The 21,920-nt window shown below is 52.2% G+C and overlaps 1 protein-coding gene across 3 annotated transcripts in view; it reads right to left on the reverse strand.

Annotated features, from left to right (window-relative positions):
• Por (cytochrome p450 oxidoreductase) overlaps nt 1-21,920 on the reverse strand; it is a 67,939-nt gene that overhangs the window by 2,062 nt on the left and 43,957 nt on the right. For all 3 annotated transcript variants that reach the window (XM_063271229.1, NM_031576.2, XM_063271230.1), the window contains exons 2-10: nt 16,398-16,589; nt 5,425-5,473; nt 3,652-3,780; nt 2,791-2,940; nt 2,253-2,377; nt 2,072-2,161; nt 1,580-1,678; nt 687-803; nt 480-598 (exon numbers count right to left, since the gene is read on the reverse strand). In XM_063271229.1, the coding sequence (XP_063127299.1) occupies nt 480-598; nt 687-803; nt 1,580-1,678; nt 2,072-2,161; nt 2,253-2,377; nt 2,791-2,940; nt 3,652-3,780; nt 5,425-5,473; nt 16,398-16,576 (1,057 nt within the window). In that variant the 5' untranslated portion in view covers nt 16,577-16,589. The remainder of the gene's footprint in view (nt 1-479; nt 599-686; nt 804-1,579; nt 1,679-2,071; nt 2,162-2,252; nt 2,378-2,790; nt 2,941-3,651; nt 3,781-5,424; nt 5,474-16,397; nt 16,590-21,920) is intronic.

Here is a 21,920-nt window from a genome sequence, read left to right on the forward strand (position 1 = left end):
TGTGTGTGTTTTGTGGGAGAGGGGAGTGGCTAGCTTGAACAGGCAGGACTTGGGTGGGTACTAGATGCCTGTGTCCACAGTGAAAGGCCCTGGGTGACAGCATCCTCCAGCATCTGTGCACCATGAAGGACCCTACCTCGTGGGCACGGAGGGCTGCTGAGCCCAGTTCTTGTATTTACCGCTGAGGATGAAGGCCCAGGAGCAGGGACCTGGCAGCCCACAGCCACTGAGGGAGCTGTGGAGCCCAGGCCTAAGACGTAAAACCTGGTTTAGCAGCCCTGGTCTGGGACGATTGGTGGCTTTCCTGGCTACCTGGGAAGTAGACTGGCTCTGCCTCCTGGCCATAGGTGTCCTCTCTAACTATGATGGGATGGAGAGCAAGCCAGACCTCGACATATATTGTGTTTTGGGGCATCGGCCTTTAGCACCTGAAGGCTCAACTTCCAGGCCTAGACAAGGCCCTCAATTCTGGAACTTACCATCGAGATTGTTTAGAGACATGATGACATCCAGGTCAGCTCCCAGGATCTCCCCAATCTGGTTGACCAGGGCTGAGTCATTGGCTGGGTACACAGCCACGTGATCTCCAGATTCATACCTAGAGGAAGGAAGTGCAAGGCTCAGGAGGAAGCCACCAGATGCCTCAGGGCCAGGCTTACCACAGGGAGATGGGAGGCGGCAGGTACCTGATCTTGGAGTCTGAGATGTCCAACTCCAGGTGCATTAGATGCCGCTCAGTGCCTTGGTTCAGCTTCCGGTTGGCGGTGACAGCAGCCAGGAATGGATTCTTAGCATCGAAGGGGCTGATGGGAAAAGAGGAGGCCAGTGATTTGCCCATGAATGTAGTAAGATGGGCAAAGCGAAGGGACACACAGGCTGGTTCCTATAAAACTTGAGACCCTCTGCCTATGGGGGGACTTGAGCGGGAGTGGAGCTGCCAAGGTCCTGAGACCACTGCATGCCATTTGGTTTTCACACTCACATTCAGGGACCACAGTGTGGCTAGGAGTGACAAGTGGAGGAGTCTGACCCAGCAGGATGGCTGGCTTGACCCCAGGAGACCACGATGACTAAGGAGGGTTCCAGCGTGAATCTGGGCAGCACCCAGAGGGATGGAGGGGTCAAAGTGAACGGAATGGTTTGGACTTTTCGTGCATCCCGGCTTGCCTTGAACCCGCTATGCAGCTGAGGATAAGAGAACTGGACTTCCTTCCCCGAGTGTGCTGAGCTCAAAGGTGTGTGTACCACGCCCAGTCTGTGCGGTCCTGGGGACGGACCCCGGGGCCTCACGGGTTATGGAAGCACTCGCCAGCTGAGCTGCATGCCCAATGGCAGTGGACTCTAAGGACAGAATGGGACTTTTTGCCCAAGTTTAATATGGCAGGGCTTGGCTCCTAAGGCCTGCGTGGGGAAGAGCACCTGTCCCTTGGGCAGCTTGTACCCTTCCTGATAGAGGGCATGAAAGTGTGGGGACCCCACTGTGCTCATTCAGAGGACTCCAGAGGATCACACATCTCCCTGGGCTGTGGGTACTCAAGGGCCCCAGAGCTGTCCGTCCCACCCCGCTTCCTCCACTCACGGTTTCTGGTTCTCGTAGCTCTTCAGACGGCCCATCTCACCCGTGTACACCTTGGCTACGTCCATGTCTTCGTGGACCACGAGCTCATACTGGCGAATGCTGGGAATGGAAAAACCAAGGCTGTGGTCAGGGCTGGGAAGGGGGAAGCTTCAGGGTCAGCCAGAGAGAGAAAGGGCTTGAGCTAAAGGGGATATGGACGGAAGACAAGTGACATTAGGACGCAGGGGACCCTGTAGCAGACACACAGAGAAGCAAAGGCAGGAGAAGGGCTGAGGCTGACCCCGAGAGCCTGAGAGGACTAGCTGGCCAGGAAGCACTGGTGGGAGGAAAGCCAGTGTCCTAGCGAAGCCACAGGACAGAAAGGGAGACCCCACCGCATCCCCCTCACCTTCTGGGGGCTTCTTCATCTATGCTTGAGCTCTTGCCACCCCCACACCTCACTGTGTCCCCAGGGCTACCCAGCCGGGGCCCTAGCTGTGGCCTTCCACTTACCTCGACTCCTCCCCAGTGGCTTCTACCCCAAAGAACTCGCACACAGCTGGCCAGAACTGCTCCCTCCACGTGATGAAATCCTCTTCCAAGCTGGAGAGAGGGAGGAGAGGGTTAGCGAGGCTAGGGGTAAGAGGGAGGCCCACATGCCAGGCTAGACCCGTGACTGGGGTGTGGCACTCACTTCCCGTCATCATCACCAAGGCCCAACTCAAAGATGCGCTGGGCGCCAAGCTGCTCCAGCCTCTGGTCCACATACTTGCCCATGGCATTGAAGTGCTCATAGGTCTTGTTCCCAAGACCAAATACCTGTGTGGACAACAGGGGAGGCTCTGAGGATGGGACTTCACGCCATCTGATGTCCTTGGGGTGGACTGTATCCTTCACCCACAGTCTGGCTTTATGCGCCCTGGGAGGAACAGCTGATGGCTTTATTTAAGAGACCTGCAGCCCAGGTAGCGCCTTTTACAACCAGGCTATGTCTCAGCCCAGCTTAGCTGGAGGCTCCGGTGCTTTTGGCTTTGCATCCAGTAGCCAATGTTCCTGGGGATCAGATAGTAGCATGGGAGGGGCCGCTCTGGGTGAGGCTCCACCAGAGTAAGGATCAGGCTAAGCTCGAAGCTACCTGCCCTGTCACATTGTGGAGGAACAGAGGGGGACACAGTTTGCACAGGGAGGCCTAGTGCTCGGGGGAGCTGCCACAGGATTCTGTGGAGACTCACAGCAAACTTGACCCCAGTGAGGTCCACGTCAGTCTCCTGCAGCCAGTCATAGAAGTCCTGCGCATTGTCCGTGGGGTCGCCCTCTCCGTATGTGGCCATGCAGAAGACTACCAGGGACTTGTCGATCTCAGGCAGGCTGCTCAGGTCGGCCTAGAGAGACAGGGGTGTCACCACTACCACAGCCTGAGCCCACAGTGGAGGAACAGAGTGGCAGGTGGAAGGCTAGCCAGGAAGCCCTTCATGTGCCTCCCATCAGTTTAAAACAAAGTGTGGAGATGGGGGGAGACCCCTGTGGAACGAGCATTGGGGTGGGGGTGGGACGGCTCAGAGACAAGGTGTGCCCGACAGCGCTATCTCTTCAGTTGGGCACAGGGTGAGTGCGTGCGCCAATGACCTTATATGGAAGCCAAAGAGACAACTCCAAGGCCACCTGCTCCCTCCCTTCTACCCCTGGCTCGTGGCAGTTGTGTGAGCTCCACAGAGTGACCCTGAGTAAGGGAATGGGGCAGGCAGTAGCAGAGGAGTAAGTCTGAGCTGGCAAAGTCAAGGGCGATGATGCGCCTGGCCCTAGCCCTTAGGGACATGAATGAGGTCCGTCATATCCTATACTGGCTTACGAGGAACGGCACAGGCAGGATGACATATGGACGAGGAGGGACTCCACTGCTCCTACCTATAGCTTCTCTGGACCCCGCCATGACTGTTCCCACTCTTCCCTCAGCTTTAATGGACAAGTTACTGAGAGCCTCAACGAAGGTGAGCTTAGAGCTCTTTGAGGTGAACCCATCCAACACCTCCCACAGACAGGGGAGGGGCATCCTGGGGTCCCTCTCACGTGAGCAGCAGGGTGGGCTCACTCACCAAGTCATACTCTTCAGGGTCTGCGGACATGCCCCGCATCCCGTAGCGGTGGGCATCCTTGGACAGCCGGTTGGCAAACTCCTCAGCGGTTCCCGTCTGGGAGCCATAGAATACGATAATGTTCCTTCCCTGGGGGAAAAGGCAGACACACAGGGTCTGTAAGGAGGCCTGAAGACACAGGGCAGGCTTGGCAAGTGGAGCCCTCTTAAGGGTCCTCTCTCTCCTGGCTGTCACAGATGCTATGATGGAAGAGGGACGTCACCTGAAAAACTCCAGCTAGAGTCAAAGTGATCTCACGCTCATTATCCAAGATCGTACTCTGACCCAAGGAAAAACACAACCTAACATTGAGTATGAGACGGGAAGGGGAGGGCTGGAGAGACGGCTGAGCGGTTAAGAGCACCGACTGCTCTTCCAGAGGTCCTGAGTTCAATTCCCAGCAACCACACGGTGGCTCACAACCATCTGTAATGGGGATCCGATGCCCCCTTCTGGTGTGTCTGAGGACAGCGACAGTGAACTCACATACATAAAATAAATCTTAAAAACAAACATGGAAAGTGACTGGGAGAGTGTGAGTAGCAGACCCCCATGTGACAGTGGGTGCGATCCTTCGGCATCTGTGGGGGTCCATGATCCCCATTCACGAGCTACCAAAATCTAAAGTCTCCTGTAATAACACAGTGAGGTGAAGTAGAGGCCAGAGGGATGGCTCAGTGGTTAAAGCACTTGCCGCTCTTGCGGAGGACCCAAGTGCAGCTCCCTGCACCCATGTCGGGTGCTCACAACCGCCTGTAACTGTAGCTCCGGGATCCAATGGCCTCTGGCCACAGTGGACACCTGCATTCCTGTGCACAACCCCCAGTAGACATAATTAAAATTAATAATTACGCTGGGCAGTGGTGGCACATGTCTTTAATCTCAGCACTCAGGAAGCAGACACAGGCGGATCTCTGAGTTCGAGGTCAACCTGGTCTATAGAGCGATTTCCGGAACAGCTAAGGCTACCCGGAAATGCTGTCTGAACCACCTCCCCCAACCTGCGAAATAATAATAGCTCTTAAAACAGGTATTTGCACCGAAGATATTAATACATCCTTTATACATTTTTTAGATTTATTTATGTATATGAGTACACTGTCCCTGTCTTCAGACACACCAGAAGAGGGTGTTGAATGCCATTAGAGATGGTTGTGAGCCACCATATGGATGTTGGGAATGGAGCCAGCTCCAGGGCTTTTAAATTTTTAGGTAGGATGTTACTATGGGAGCCCAGGTTGGTCTCAACTTTTGATTTCCCGGCATCAGCCTTCTCAGTGCTGCGATTACAGGTATTTATCACCATGCCTGGCTTCCAATAGACCCACTCTGTGTGTGGTGTGTGACGCATGAACTTGGAGGCCCGAGGACTACGCTGGGGTCTCCCTCAGGTGCCCTCAGTGCTCACTGGTCTGGAGCTCCCAGGTTAGGCTATGCTTGCACGGGGAGCCCCAGGAACCCAGCACTGTGATGACAGAATGTGCTGCCAGGGCTGGCTTCTTACGTCGGTTCTGGAAAATGAACTTAAAATTGCAAACTGTGATCGTAAGGGAGCGAGTGGTCTTCCATTTTGGTTTATCCAGAAAAGCAAGAGCAGAGCCCGTGTGCTGCGGCAAGGTGAGGGTGCCCTTAGCATTCTGACCTGCTCAGTTCCCATAGCCCCCAGGCCTCTCTCCTGGGCCCCCTTGGTGCCCAGCGAAGCATGCTCTACCAAAAGCAGAAGCAGGAGCTCACCGTTTTCTTCATCTTTTCCACGAAGCTGCTCTCTTTGACGGGTGGGGCCCTGAAAAACAGACAGTCTGATGGGGACAGATGCAGCTGTTGCAGGATGGGCGGGCCAGGCTGTGCTCCCTGTGGCAGTTTGTCAGGGGACAGTCCACTTGTGCTAGGCCCCAGTGGGGAAGCCCACAGCTGGGAATGGTATAAGTCACTCCCCAGCCTCAGGACAGCGCGGGTCTGGCCTGGTTATCTGCCCATGTTCTCCTTGCCAGTGCCTGGCTCTTTCCTCCCTCTCCAGCTTCTGGCCCCGTCTTCCCTTGTCTTTATCTCAGGCAAACAGGGCAGAAGCTGAAGGAGGCTCTAGCTCCAGCTGGAGACAGTGAGCCAATGGGAGACTATGTCAAAAGTGTGGTCAGGGTGTGTGCGTGTGCGTGTGTGAGCATGTGTGATGTGTGCCACGGTGTGTGTGTGTGTTTGTGTGTGTGTGTGATGTGTGCCAGGGTGTGTGTGTGTGTGTGTGTGTGTGTGTGTGTGATGTGTGCCAGGGTGTGTGTGTATGATGTGTGCCAGGGTGTGTGTGTGTGTGTGTGTGTGTGTGTGTGTGATGTGTGCCAGGTGTGTGTGTATGATGTGTGCCAGGGTGTGTGTGTGTGTGTGTGATGTGTGCCAGGGTGTATGTGTGTGTGTGTGTGTGTGTGCGCGATCTGTGCCAGGGTATATGTGTGTGTGTATGTGTGTGTGTAAGAGAGAAAGAAAGAAAGAGAGAGAGAGAGAGAGAGAGAGAGGTGCGTCAGGGTGTGTGTGTGTGAGAGATGTGTGTCAGGGTGTGTGTGTGTGTGTATGTGTTGTGTGTGATGTGTGCCAGGGTGTGTGTGTGTGTATGAGAGAGATGTGAGGGTGTGTGTGTGTGTGTGTGTGTGTGTGTGTGTGTGTGTGTGTGTGATGTGTGCCAGGGTGTGTGTGTGTGTGTGTGTTGGGAGGGGGCTGTGCATGTGCAAAGATAGCCCAGCAATTAAGAGGGTTTGATTACGAGGATGAGAGTTTGCACCCAGCACCACATGCCAAGCTAGACACCCGTCCAGCACACCCTCCAGCTTGGATGTGACGCGGCTGCATATACTTAGGCCACATATACACACAGAGTTTAGTAAGGCTTATAGCGCTTGAGGTGACTACTCATCTCATGCGTGTAAGTATGAACACCCATCTTCATACAGACACAAAAAACTTGTGAGAAAATAAGGACAATTCAAAGTGGGAAGCCACTCTGTGGTGGTGGCTCAGACCTTTAATCCCAGCACTTGGGAGACAGAAGCAGGTGGATCCCTGAGTTCAAGGCCAGCCTGGGCTACAGAGAGTTCCAGGGTAGCCAGGGCTACACAGAGAAACCGTTTCAGAAAACAGAAAGTGGGAAGCCCCGAGTAGAGACTGGTGTAAGCGAAGGTGTTCTAGAAGGAAACCCAGATCTTACTTCTCTGATTAATTGCTGGGCTATCTCTGCACATGCACACACACACCCCAACACATACACACACACACACACCCTGACACACATCTCACACTCACACACACATACACACACACCCTGACACACATCTCACTCACTGATCACTATACCCTTATGAGTGGACCCTTATGAGTGGAGAGACTTGATGCCCCCTGGACGTGGCCTGGCCTTCTCTGAACCTTCCCAACCCTACTGTCCTTCAACACATTTGAGCTTCCTCAGAACAACCTTTCCTTGCCTCCCCTAAACATCAAGGTCACTGTCATAACAGGGCACATACATCCACACAGGACCTCTCTCCACATATGCAGTTTGTTCCCCATGAGGACTTGCTGTAATAATTTAAGGGGAGGTCACTCCTTGTGGCACCGCGCACACAATCCATGGCTTTCCTGCACGGCTGGCCCAGGTCTCCCACCCAGCATCTGGCAGGCAGAGGTGGACAGCAGCCTCTGGGGACATTTCCCACTCCCTCCCCACTCTGGGTTGAGAAGCCAGCTCCTGGCTTTTCTCAAAAGACAGATGTTTCCATAGGAATCACATCTCCAGGCCTGGCACACAGGGCAGGGAAGGGCACCATGCCAGGTGCTGAGGGTGGGGACTAGAACATGGCCATCTCTGTCTTCCAAGGGCCTGTTCTGTCCCTGAGCTGGAGCCCAGGGGAATCGCAGCAGGAGAAGAGGAGCCACGTCAGAGGCAGAGCTGGCTGCAAATCTAGGCCCTGTCACCACACAGGCATGTGACAGACATCCCGGCCCTAGTCTCTGAAGGCCTCAGCTACATACAGAACTTGACTTGGCAGTATCTCCTGAGTCCTGCCAGGCACCTGGAACTTGGGTGACACTCAAGGGGACAAAGGTCTCCTTGGAAAGTGAATGGCTGTCTGGGCCAGTCTGTGATCTCATCTGAAATCACCCAGCAGCCTAAGGTGGCACAGTGTCACGGAGGTGTTAGAGCCCAGAGCCAGAGAGATAGGAAAGGTTGGCTGGGCTCCATTCTCAAGAGAGAGCAAGCAGCAGGCTCCCAAGGGCCGGGGCTCCAATCCACATGGCTGAGGCCGAGCTGCCAGGGCCTGAGGCTAGTGTCCTGCCATAGGTGAAAGGGGCCCAACTCCAGGCCAGCTGGCTTTGGCCATGGTTAGGTGAGGGTCCTAGACAGGTTTACCTGGAGACACTCACCCTTGACCCTGGGAGAAAAGACCATGACACTGTGCATTTTGAGCGCATGTGTGCATGCGTTCGTGTGTGTATGAATGGGGGGCAGGGGGGGTGGTGTTCCTCAGGTGCTGTCCACCTTCGTTCAGACAAGGTCTCTCCTCTCACTTGCCTGGAGCGCACCACGCTGCTTAGGCTGGCTGGACACCAAGCCAGAGGCAGCTGCCTTCCCAGCACCGGGAATTACAAGCCTACCTCAATGTCCAGCTTTTTAATATGGGTTCTGGGGATCAAACTCTGACACCTGAACACCTCTGAGGCCCACCCTGTCCTTTAATGAGCTCCGCTTTGGCCCTGGGGACAGGAAGGACTCTATTTGCTCCCCTCTCTCATTCCAATCCAGTCGGGACAGTGGCCTCTGGGCGAATAGAGTCAGAGGGCCCTGTGCTGGACATTCACGAAATGCCTCTCCTGGGCAGCCCTTCTTGCCTGAGAGCATCTCCTAGCCAATTCCAGGAAGTAGACTGATGGCACCCACCCAGGGGGTCACCAGCAGACCATTTGACGCTGGCCCAGGGGCTGCCTCTCCCTTGGGCAATGAATGGCAGCCATGTGAACTGCCCACAGTTCTACCCCACATCTGAACTAGGGCTGGAACTGACCTTCGCAGGACGGGCTCCTCCGGTGGAGAAGAGTAGGCACACCCCATGATGCCCTGTTCCCAACAGGGATTAAAGAAAAAGGAGGGTCCCACCCTGAGCGCTGCTGCTGCTGCTGCTGCTGCTGCTGCTGGCTGGGAGCCGACAGAAAGGAAGTTCAGTTCTGTCCATTCTCAGTGTGATGGGGAAGGCAGCTTGGCTCAGAGGCTCTGAAAGTGCCACCAGACAGCCCAGAAGTCCTCTCAGAATCCCTCGGCACCTCTGCCTGCTTCTGTCCCCATGAGCCTGTGAACTCTGCAACATCTGGCAGCTCCAGCAGGACTCGGGACTGAGACTGCAGCCTCCCATGATCCCCTGCGGCGGGGGTAACACCCCCCCCATACACACACCATGGACTGAGGGAAGGCGAGAACCTTTCCACACACACACCCCCACTCAGTCTCCTTGGTAACTGTTTATATCAGAGCCCGCTCCCCACACCCTCCCCTTTTCCCATTAGGAGAAAAAAGGGTTGAGAACAAAGCTGTCCCAGCCCTGACAGAGACTTGTGCAGGTTGTAACAATGAGCCAGCCTCCGCTGCTGCAAGAGCCCCTAAAGAGACCTGGGGAGTCAACGACACTGGGCCCTGTCACTCAGGCACACATGGCCACTACAGGGAGATAATGCTTTCCCTCCTGCCCCATGCAGCGGTGACAGCAAGCACAAAGTTGCGTGTCTTAGGAAACCCCTTTCTTAGTACCCAGGCAGAGACCCCAGAGCACTGTGCAGGTGGCAGCTGGCCCAAGTTGTGGGAGCCAGACACCACATGGCTCCACAGCAAAGCCTGGAAGGTTCCAATTAGCCCCCCACCCAAGCCCTCCACTGGGAGCAGGCGCCTCTGAAGTCAGCTGCAGGCCACCAGAGTGGGCAAGAAGGGGGGCAGGGAAAGCTCTGAGTCACTGGGAGAACCCAGATGCCTCAAGGGGGGGGGGTGCTCCCCCCCCCACTCCCAGGCAAGGAGGAGAAGTAATTCTGAAAGCTGAGGCAGCTCAAATCGAATTTTCTGTGTGGTAGAACTGATCCTTCCTGGGAAGCCCGCTGCCTGGGAGGGACCTGGAAGCTGCTTTTGAACTTGCAGAGTCTGGCTGTCTGGTGACTAATGTCTCCAGGCCACAGGGTTAACAGGCAGAAAGGCCCATGAAAATGGTGGCAGAAGGGGACAGCAGTTTCCCGCAGGATAGATGACCAGCTTCTGCTACCAGAATGTCCATGTGGAGCTAAGAGAAAAATGGGAGGTACTGTTCCACAGGGCCACGCTCCTGGGGGAGCCACTTCAGAGGGAGCTAGGAGCTAGCGAAGGGTGGAGGGCAGCCAGAGGCTTCAGGCCAATCCTTGCCAACGCCTCAGACTTGATATGGTGGGGGGAGGGGGCTCCCACCCTCTCAGAGGAGGAGAGGGGGGGATTGTGAGAGAGGGTGGCCAGGAAGGGAAGGGCAGCGATTGAGATGGGAAGTGAAATTTTAAAAAGGGCCAAGCAGTGATACATATCTCTGACCCCAGCACTTTGGAGGCTGAAACATGAGGACAGAGTTCAAGGCCAGCCTAGATTATAGAGCAAGTCCGTCTCAAAACACCAAAGAAAGTTGGAGGTATAGCTCAGTGGGCAGGGTAGTTTTCTACCGCAGATGAATGGGATGTATGTACTAATGCTTCCTGGAGACAGGAAGAATCAGAGTTCAATGTCATCCACTACACAGGTACACAGCAAAGGCTAGCCTGAGCTAATGAGACAACAAAAGGAAAGGAAAACAAAAAACCAGGGCCGCTGTGCTGGCTAATTTTACCGAGTTGCCACAAACTAATGTCATTCATCTGAGAGGCAGGAACCCCAGCTAAGAAAATGCCTCCATAAGATCTGGCTGTAGGCAAACTTGTAGGGTGTTTTCTTAGTTAGTGATTGATGTGGGAGGACCCCGCCCACTGTGGGTCCTGGGTTCTATAAGAGCTCAGGCTGAGTGAGCCAGTGAGTGGCACTTCTCACCCATCCAGATGGCTGGTTCATAGCTTGGTGACTTTTTGGGCTGTCTGTGTGACAGACACTACACCATGTCCTCCCTAGACCCTTATCGTGAGCTTGTCAATCTATAGAACTTATTTTTTAAAAAGGTTTATTTATTTATTAATATACACTGTCATTAGAGGTGTCATCAGACACACCAGCAGAGGGCTTCAGATCTCATTACAGATGGCTGTGAGCCACCATGTGCTTGCTGGGAATTGAACTCAGGACCTGTGGAAGAGCAGTCAGTACCCTTAACCACTGAGCCATCTCTCCAGCCCTATAGAACCTATTTTTATGGGACTTTATCACATGTAGTCAAATCTACAGAATTTATCTTTATGAAAGATGTCACATGTACTTAACAAAGAGTTCCGATGTAGTTGTGTCTTAAGCTTTATGGTGTGGATGGGATTGAGTTCATTATCACCAGGAGGGTTTTCACTGTTTCCTGCTCTGCTTAAATATGCCTACAATAAACTATTCGGGGTCAGGCTTCCGAAGTGCAAACCACTGGCTACTTAGTTGTGAACTACTTTTCCTGCCTTGTAGATCATCACGCTGCTGGCAGTGGCGGTCCTAGACCTGTGCAGTGCCCTGTGGCCGCTGCTTCAGCTCCTACCTACAGATTCCTCCCGTTTGAGTTCAAGGGACTGTGATTCAGGATCTGTGAGCTAAAAAAGCCTTTTCCCTGTGTTTGACCATGGTGTTTCATCCCAGCAGTAGAAACCCTAACTAAGACAGCGATGAAATGACTTCGTGGGCTGAAGTGCTGCTATTGAAGCTATCCTGAGCAAGCCACGTCTGGAGTGTCAACAGGATGGGAGAGCCCACTTGACCAGAGAGCAGAAAAATACAGGTGCACTCAACAGGTGACAGCAGAGGTCCCAGACCAGCGCTTACAGAGGGGCCTCTTCTTGCCACTTCTGGGTCAGACACCCTGTTCCCTGCCCACCCTTCACATTGATAGCTGCTTCTTCAATCAATCAATCAATCAATCAATCAATCAATCAATGTCTCTGGCTGTCCTGAAACTTTCTCTGTAGACCAGGCTGGCCTTGAACTCCCAGATATCTGCCTGCCTCTGCCCCCCAAATGCTGGGATTAAACACATGGACCACCACACGTAGCTTTTTCTCTCTCTCTTAGAAAAACAATCTTCAGATTTATCTATTTTAGTATTTTATATGTACGGGTGTCTTTGCTTGCATATGTCTGTGTGCACCATGTGTGTACGAGGTGTCCTCTGAGATCAGAAGATGGCATCAGGTCCCTTGGGACTGTGAACTACCATGTGGTTGCTGGGAATCGAACTCAGATCCTCTATAAGAGCAGCCAGTGCTCTTAACTGTTGAGCAATCCCCCAGCCATGCCTTTTTCTTTGAGAAACACAACTGTGCTTCTGTCTTAGTGATCACAGGTGCAAGGCCATCTGTATAAAAAGGGTGTCCCTGACTGGAAGAACCAAGACCCCTCGGATGCTCCCCCATCTGCTTACGCACCAAGATAAGGAGGGACGTAAGAGCTGCCTGCAGCCTTGACTCCAGGCAGTGCTGGGATTGTAAAGGGAGAGCAGATCCCAAAATAAAGGTCACTTGAGGAAATAAGAGTCTTTGAGGCTTTTCTAAACAAGCCCCAGAGGGGCACAATTGGCCAAATCCATCGTAGGAAACTATGAAACAGCAGGCTGGAGTTTCTTTCACAAGCGTTTCATGGGTGAGTCAGGAATGGACAGAAGCCAAGAGCTGACATGGAGCCGATCCTGCATTTAGGAAAAGGTGCCGTTCTCAGACGGCAGCGCTGGAGACCTACCTACAGCTGTGAGGCTGGCAGTGGGGCATTGTGGGGTGACGGGACACTGCTGGCTGGGATACTGACTACATAACTGTATGTCACCACTCAACCATGCAGCTGCCAAGTCTGATGATCTGAGTTCAATCCCTAAGACCCATGTGTACAGCTAAAAAGGGGGAGGTTTTAGAACGGGAGGGGGTGACCCCCAAGGTAGAGCACGTATAACCCTGGGTTCCATCCCCAGCACTAAAAGAAAAACCGAGGAGAGGGATTTTATTATATGCAAATTCTACTTAAATATACCCTACTCCCCTCCGCAGAGAGAGGCACATGATAAATTAATCAATTACAAGAAATGAGTTTCAAATACTGATTTTTAAAAATCCAACTTAAAAAAATATAAAGACGGGCTGGAGAGATGGCTCAGTGGTTAAGAACACTGGCTGCTCTTCCAGAGGACGTGAGTTCAAATTCCAGCAACCACGTGGTGGCTCACAACCATCTGTCATGAGATCTGATGCCCTCTTCTGGTGTGTCTGAAGACAGAGCACTCGTGTAAATAAAATAAATAAATCTTTAAAAAAAAAAAAAAAAGCTAAAGACAGAGCTCCGATCAGCCAATCAAAGACAAGAACAAATGCTGCTGGGAAGGGCTACTGTTAGCCTGGGGATTGGGAGGGTAGAAGTAATTGTGTGGTATCTAAGAGTGGAGTGAGCGAGCTGAGTGCTAGCAGATACCTCCCCAGGCTAGTGAGCTGGCTGTGGGTGAAGGCGCTTGCCATCAAGACTCAAGTTCAATCCCTGGAACCCACGCGGTGAAAGGGAGCTGTCCTCTGAGCTCTTGGCCATCAGGACAGAGAGCTGCATGGCCATGCCTGGCTTGCTTTCCCAGGAGTTGGGGACTCTATCTCAGGTCCCATGACTGCACATCAGGCACTTTAGCCCACCCAGCCATCTCCTCAAATTCTCACTTTGGCTCAGTTGGCCACACTTGCTTAATTTGCTTTCTTTCACCTGGATCTTACACTTTCCCTTAAAAACAAAACAAAACAAAACAAAAAAATCACAACAAAAAACCCCACGGTTCTCTTTTCTCTAGTCAGGCGCCACAACCACACGCCAGAGTCACGCACCAGAGCCATCACACACCACAGCCACGCACCACAGCCATGCACTACAGCCATGCACTGCAGCCATGCACTGCAGCCATGCACTGCAGCCATGCAGCATCCCCCGAAATCTGGGTTTCCCTCAATCTATAGCAGTAACAAGCCATACCCAGAGTTCTCGGGATCTCCAAACCCTCTCAGACCCTCCTCAAACCTGCTCCAGCCTGTACATCCCGAGTCCAACCTCAGGGGCCCTCTCCTGGGACAGTGTCTCCTTTCAGGGGACCATGCCCTGGAATGGCTTCTCCAGCCTCCTCCCTGCCCTCCCTCTACCTTCCTGAATTACCTGCATGCCGCCATTGTGAAATCAGAGTTGGTCATTTTGCTGTTCCCGCAGCCCTCTGGTGTCAGGCCCCAACTTGTCCCTTCCCTGCCCTTCCCACACTCACCTGCCACTCCCCAAATAAGCCTGTCACCCCAGCGTCTCCTCCCGCTGTGACTATGGACAGCATCATTCACAGCTGTCCAACTCCTGCTCTGCATCCGAAGGTGCAGCCATGTTGCAACCTTTTCTAGAACCTTCCCTCATCCCCAGTCTGAATGGATCCCCACCCCATAGGTTCCCTAACTCTGTACACCTTTGACCCCACACAGTGTACCCCAGAGAGTCTGTGTACAGGACTGGGCTTGCTCTGTTCCGAGGCTTTGGCATAGGTGTTTGTGAGTGTGCACCAAGATTTTCAAAGCACCCACCATCTCCATGCTCTCTTGTACCAGAGAGGCCTAGGATATGCTACACACTCCGTTCGCTTGTAGGGTACCGCTCTCAGCAGGAATTCTGCCCAAGAGAGTTCCAGGCAAAGTTCAGGGCAATATGTCCTCTTGGAGGCCCAGGAGGGCTTCCTGCCACAGTCATGCTGACCTGGCCCAGGAGATAGGTATTCCAGGCTCTGGGTGCGGCCTGCAGAAGGTCCCCAGCTGGTGTCTTTACTAGCCACACATGGTCGGTGGCAGCAGGGACAGTGTTCAGGATCAGATGTTCCGAAAGCTACATTTAGATTCGTGGGAGGGCCGCAGAGGCTTGCACTCCCTAGGAGGGTCATCTGGGTACCCAGGGCTACCTCTTGACTTATTTTGTATCTCTCAGGACTCAGAGCGCTTGTTGGCTTGCTATTTTGGCTTGCATAAATCCATCCCCTTGGGGCTGGGGATGGAACTCAGTTTGAGAGTGTTTGCCTATGTGCACAAAGCCCTCCCGCTCCCCTAGTATGATGTTGAGCGCCACATACATGGTGAGGCATGAGGCGGTGCACACCTGCAATGCCAGCAGGTAGGCGGGGCAAGAAGATCGGAATCCAATAGAGCGAGTCAGAGGTTGGCCTGCCTACGGGGTACTTGCTCTCAAAAGATAAATAGATCAGAGCGATGACTCAAGTGAGTAGAAACGGCTGCCAGTAAGCCTAATGGCCTGAGCTAGATTCCCTTCCACCCGGATGTGTAGGAAGGGAACTGGCTCCTCCTGCTCATTGGCCTCCAACTTCACCATGTACACATGTACATGGGATTAGAAGCAAGTGCCACCGTGCCCAGCAACCTTGAACTCTTGCTCTTCCTATCTCCATCTCGAGTGCTGGGGCTACAGGTGTGTGCCATCAAGGCCGGCCAACTTTTCTGAGACAGGGGTCTTGCTGAAGTTGCCTAGGTTGGCCTGGAGCTTGCTCTGTAACTGACACTAACAGCTGGAAAAGGCTGGGTGCTTTTGGGGGGAGCAGAGGGACCTCCATTTTATAATCAGTGGAACAAGGCTGGCTTGGAGGGTGGGACTCGGCCACTGGTCCCTTTATCTCCAGGTGGGCACGTGTCACCACAGGTAAGCGTCCCCACCCCAGGAACGAACTTAAGGGCCAGCCCCAGCCGGAGAGACGAGATTCCAGCTCCCTGTCCTCCTTCATTCCCAGCAGCCTAAGTGTGCCCCTACCCTCAGGGCTGTTTCCTCCTCCCAAAAGGTCCCCAGCCACAGGCTGGGTTTCTGTCACAGCCTCAGAGAGGAGAGAGAAGGGTGCCTGTCCAGCCCAGATCAGCACTGCGGCACAGAGGCCCTGCTTAGGCAAGGCACTCAAGGTTCTCATCATCTGATTCCATCGCCCTCGGTTCTCAGCTGCTTTTGCTTTTGTAGTCCAGGCTAGCCTGAAACTTGCTAGAGAGCTGAGAGTGACCCTCAACTCCTGATCCTTCTGCGCCCAAGATCTGGGACTACACGTGTGCGCCAGTCTTTTTGCTCTTTATGTTAAAATTACGAGAGAGAGAGAGAGAGAGAGAGAGAGAGGGAGGATATATATGAATTAGCGCCAGGAGGAGAATTATGAATTATGGCCCAGCAGGAGACCATAAACTCAAGGACGCCAGAGTCCACTTCAATCACAGCCACAGATCCTCAAAGGTTTGGGACATGGTGGGCAAAGACCTGACAAGACACTGGCTCAGTAAATTACCAACAGAGAAGGTAGGACCGAATCCAGTTCTGTTTTGTTTTCCATATGTATGTGGGCAGTGTGTGTCTGATTATTAAAGAAGACTTAAAAGCATAGGGTTACACCCAAAACTTAAGCCCCCAATTCCCAGGAAGCTGGCTCCTTAGAGGCTACAGCCCCACCTTGAGGAACAGCATGGGAGGAAGAGGTGACAAGGATGCCCAGTGAAAGGGGACTCTGAGGGGCGCCACTCACGTTGTTTGGATCTTGCTGAACTCCGGTATCTCTTCTTTCTTCTTTCTAAAGATGAACCAGTAGGTCAGGACCCCCACGATGAGAGAAAACAGAACCATGTCCGTCGTGCTGAATAGAGACACTTCTTCAGCCACGGCCTCAGGCATGGTGGCACTGGTGTCTTCGTGAGAGTCCCCCATGTTGGTGATACAACTGTCAAGAGAGAAGCAGCAGGTGTCAGTGAGGAGGAGAGTGCCCTTGGGGCCGGCATCTGAACACTTCTGTGTGAGGGCCGCCTGGACTGAGCAAGGGAAGTTGCCTCAGCAAGACTCAGCCCAGGCAGCTCCAGCCAAGGGGAGAGCCGACACTGCCAACTACCCCAATGGAGGCGGTTCTGTCAAGGGTAGCCCCTTAGCCAACTGTGAGAACAGAAACCATGGGCTCCTGGTGTCCCTGAGCATCTCCAATCCTGTAAGATACACGTAGATCCTCCTTGTGCTCACCGTTAAGCACCAGGGAAGCCAGGAAGGTTAAGCACACATGGTTCAAAGGGAGATATATATATCCTGTTTTCTGCCAGAAGGCTAGGAACCGGATGTGGTTAAGGGCCTGGTGACCTCTGTGCTATGTGTATAAACGGGTCACAACAGCTCCCCCAGACTCCTCTGTTTATCTCTTGTCAACCTCCAGGCTGGCCTTCTGGAGACCTTTATCATGAGCACCGTTTACCTTGAGCCTGCTTTCTGAGTCAGTCTACAGAACCTATCTTTATGGAAGATGTCACTTGTACTTTACAAGAGTTCTGAGGTAATTATGGCTTAACTTTGTTGTATACACGGGATTGAATTAATTATCATTAAGAAACTTCTTCCCAAAATCTACTGTGCTTAATTAAATATGCCTAAAATAAACTGCCTAAAATTTGAACCAACCCTGCCTACTGAGTGGTATTGAACAGAATCTCCCTCTTGCTTCCCCTGGATCAACATTCTGATGGCTGTGATGTTTGTCAAGACACAAGCCCACCAAGACAAGTCACAGTTAAGACCCTAGTGGAGAGATAGCTGCTTTGTCCCAAAGGCTGGGCTTTTGAGTTGTCTGAATGGGACAATCTTTTTGACTGGCTCTGGAAGGGTCCCCAGAAATCCTAGCTGATTAGAATACATTAACTGGAGACCCTGGGCCTCAAGACCAAGTAAAACTAACATAGCACTGAGCCTTACAGTGAACACACACCCTGGCACCTGAAACCCCTGAGCTGGTCTGACATCCATGTGTCCTAGCAAACAGTCTAGGCTTCTGGACCTGCAAGCCTACTTGCCAAGGCTCTAGGGACATTTACCGTTGGTCACAAGTGATTCTCAACTGATGCTGGGGTCACAGGTGATTCTCAAATGATGCTGGGGTCAGGTCCTGAGACTTCCAGCGTAAGTTGAAAATGTCGTTGACTTAAAAGTATATTTTAGGGGTTGGTGGGACTGCTTGCCTTGGGAGTCTAAGGAATGGGTTCAAACCCATGAATCCATATTTAAAAAACCCGAACTAGCTATGGTTGGGGAAGTGGTTCAGCAGGTGTAAGCACAATGACCTGAAATCCATGCCCGGGACCCACAGTGGAAGGAGGAGAATGGACTCTTCAAAGTTGTCCTCTGACCCCCACACATGCTCCAGCACACACACACACACACACACACACACACACACACACACACACACACACACAAATAAAAACAAAAAGCTATAAGGCCGGGTATGGCATTAATCCCAGTGCTGGGGATGTAGAAGGCAAGAGGACTCCTGGGGCTTGCTGAATGGTCAGCCTGGTCTAATCAGTGAGCTCCTGGCTAATGAGGGGCCATGTTTCAAAATCAGGTATTTGGCTTTCCTGTGGAACACTACTTAAGGTTGTTCTCTGGTGTGTACACACTCGTGCATGCATATATGTGTATACAACATGCTCGAGCGTGCACAGGCCCACACACAGTATTTAATACAACTAGCCCAGCAAATACTTGGCTTCGTGAGAGGTGCTCAAAATATTTCCATGGTCTGTTGGACAAAATCATCCCCCGCAAAGCCTACAGGATACTAACTCACTGACTTTTCATGTCATTGTTAACGCAGGGAGCGTCTCTGCTTCATGCAGGAAGTCATTCATCATTGCTGAGAATGAAACGTTCTCATAACCGTCCCCTCCCTGGCAAGGAGAGGCCAACTGGAAATGCTGCCCCAGCCTTTCCCACACCACCACGCCGTCCAGGCTTCAGCTCCCACCTCATGAGTCTGACATGGTAACGGGGGTGTCAGCCAGCCTACTCGGCACAGAAGCCTGGCAGGTAGATAGATCTGATCAGGGTCACAACAGCATGAGGTCCAGAACCCCGAGCAGGCTGTCCCTTCTATTTCCCCATAATCCTGTGACAGAGCATGCTGCTCCAGTCACAGTTCAGTCAGAAATGCCTGAGTCATATCTCAGCAATTCAGGCCAATTGAGGTGGCTTCCTGTCAGCTTCCGTTTGTTGTCACAGCCTCAAGCACTGAGCCAGCCTCAATCTGGGCTATCTGTCCTTCTAGTCTACAGCCCACTTGAGAGTCAGCTTCCTTCTCCAACTTTAGACAAATGCTTTTCCAAGAGCTGGCCCTCATCCCAACTTTTCCTTACTTGTCCTTATGGAGTGCTGCTGGGAATAAAATCCGGGGCTTCCCATGAGGCAGATAGGTGCTCTACCACTGAGCCACGCCCCCAGGCCCTCCCTGGGGGATTCTAGGCAGGGGCTCTACCACTGAGCCACGCCCCCAGGCCCTCCCTGGGGGATTCTAGGCAGGTGCTCTACCACTGAGCCACGCCCCCAGCCCCTCACTAGGGGATTCTAGGCAGGGGCTCAACCACTGAGCCACACCCCCAGCCAGTCACTGGGAGTTCTAGGTAGGCCCTCCACCATTGAGCAAAAGCTCCCAGTCTCAAGAAGAGGGTTCTACTGTACTTCTGGCACAGATGCCCGGCCTTTATCCTTTTGGTATCTGACACTAAAGAATAAATTTAACTTCTGTCCTCAAGAACACTGTATTAACTATTTCAACCACACTATGTATTCAGTGCTGACTGTGTCTGTCCAACCTTATCTTAGTCTTTGATAAGCCCACGCACCTTCTGTCAAACATTCACAAAATGAGACCAGGAGGCGTTTAGGACCTGCTTCTAGAAGAGTCTGTCTCATAGAAGTGGGATGAAACAGACATTCAGAGTCAACTGCAGCCAGCTGGGGTCTGCTGGGGACTGATATGCTAACACAAAAAAGCCTGTACTTGTATCCCTCTGAGAGCCAGCAGGCGGTACTGACTCCTTGTCTCCTCACCAGGTAGCCTGCCAGGCCCTGGCTTTCAAGATGCTCGCAAAACCAAGTCACAAGCCTGACTGCACAACTCAAACTGCCCTTCCTTGTGTGCAGTTCCTAAGGCAGCAGAATATTGGGGCACAGGGGTACTGATGTGTTGTTTAAAAAATAAAAAAAAATTTTTAAAAAGTAGGGTTGTCTTTTATCCCCACTAGGTCTGGCACTGTGGTGCCTTAAGATATCCAACAGATATCCCCACACTCCATTACACTTAAATCTACACATGAAAGACCACACAACACAATAACCTTTGACCCAATTGGTAAGATATAATTGCCCACCTAAACATACAAAGCCCAGTACCATCCATCCCTTAAGAACATTAATAACAACCTGTAAAAACACAGAGCGGAATCTTAACATCACCTGCCATGGCTTCTCTCCCTCTCCGGAGTGTGGGGCGGCTGGTTTGGGCCACCATGGAGTTGGGATGTGTTTCTGGCATGGAAACCTCTTGGGAACTAGAAAGGTAGAGAGATTGCTGCCAGGCTCAGACAGAGGCCTTCGGCAGTGTAATAGGGGATGGAGCATAGCGGGTGAGACGCTTTGCTGACTGAGAATTAAGATATCCAACAGATATCTTGGGGCACCATGGTGCTGGACCTAGCAGGGATAAAAGACAACCCTACTTTTAAAAAATTTTTTTCTATTTTTACAACAACACCGATGTAATGTTATCCCCCAAGTCACATTGAGGCCACTGCCAGGGGCTTCTGATACATGGGTCTTTTTACTTTTTTTTTCATTTTTACTTTTTAACAATGTAGTCCAGGCCAACTTCAAAGATGAGATACTCTACCTTAGTCTCCCAAGTGCTGGGGGGTTACAGATGTATGCCACCACATCCGGAGTGACCAAAGACCAAGTGCCAACTTGGCATCCTTCAGAATCACCATGGAAACAGACCTCTGTGCATGGCTCTGAGGAAGCTTCTAGATAAGGTTAGCTGAGGTGGGATAGTACCCCAATTATGGGCAATACTATTTTGTAGGCTGGGGTCTGGGTTGAGTAAAATGGGAGAAAGAAGCAGAGTCCCAGCATGCACCTCTCTCCCTTCCTGACAATAGATAAAATGTGACCATCTGCCCCAAGCTCCCATCATGCCCTCCTGTCACGATGTCCCCTTGACCTGTGAACCAAAATGAACTGTTCTTTCCATTGCTCTTGTCAGGTATTCCTCACAGCAGTGCATAACATGCTTAACACACCCGGCCAACATGGCTACACATTAAGATCCCACCCTAGAGAGGAGAAGCATTAGTGGTCATGCAGAGAGGTGCACCTGTGACCCCAGCAGGTGGCTGCTGAAGGACCTGTTGTCCAAAGTCCTCCTCCGCTACATAATGAGTTCAGGGCCAGCCTGGGCTACACGAGATCCTAACTCAAAAAGCTCATCTTCTTGTTTAACTCTTTATCTCTGTCCCTCCTCCTTTCCTCAGCTGGGCAGGAATCTGTGGTCTTGACTCTGAACTCAAAAGAAATAGCCAGGCTAAGCAGGCCTGCAGACCCACCGAGCTGTTTCAAGCGGGGCCCACTAGCAGAAACAGATAATTATACTATCCACCTTGCTCTACCTTGTCCTGGGGCTGAGCTGCTGCCCCTCTGCCCTCGTAGGGTGGTGGAGCCTGACCAGCTGGTGAAGTAGGAAGATTAATGATCAAGCCCCAGTGTGCGCTTGACCCTGAAGCTGTAGGTTCCACGTCTGTGATTCAGTCAACCTCAGAAAACACTGGGAGGTCCAGGTGTGCTGGCTTCACACCTTCTGTTCTAGCAAGGAAGAGGCAAGAGACCTCTGAGTACAAGGTAGGCAGCCTTATTATTGGGTGCTCTAGGGCTGAGGCTACTGATACAGCTCAGTAGGTAAAGACGATTGCTGCCAATCTTTTTTTAAAAAGACTTTTCTAAAAGATTTATTTATTTATTATCTATAAATTCACTGTAGCTGTCTTCAGACCTACCAGAAGAGGGCATCAGATCTCATTACAGATGGTTGTGAGCCACCATGTGGTTGCTGGGATTTGAACTCAGGACCTCCGGAAGAGCAGTCAGTGCTCATAACCACTGAGCCATCTCTCCGGTTGCTGCCAGTCTTTAGAGATCTGAGTTTGATCCCCAGACCCAGATGACAGAAGACACTTGGTTCCTGCAG

The sequence above is a fragment of the Rattus norvegicus genome, chromosome 12 (assembly GCF_036323735.1).
Source record: "Rattus norvegicus strain BN/NHsdMcwi chromosome 12, GRCr8, whole genome shotgun sequence".
In the NCBI taxonomy this organism is placed as follows: Eukaryota; Metazoa; Chordata; class Mammalia; order Rodentia; family Muridae; genus Rattus; species Rattus norvegicus.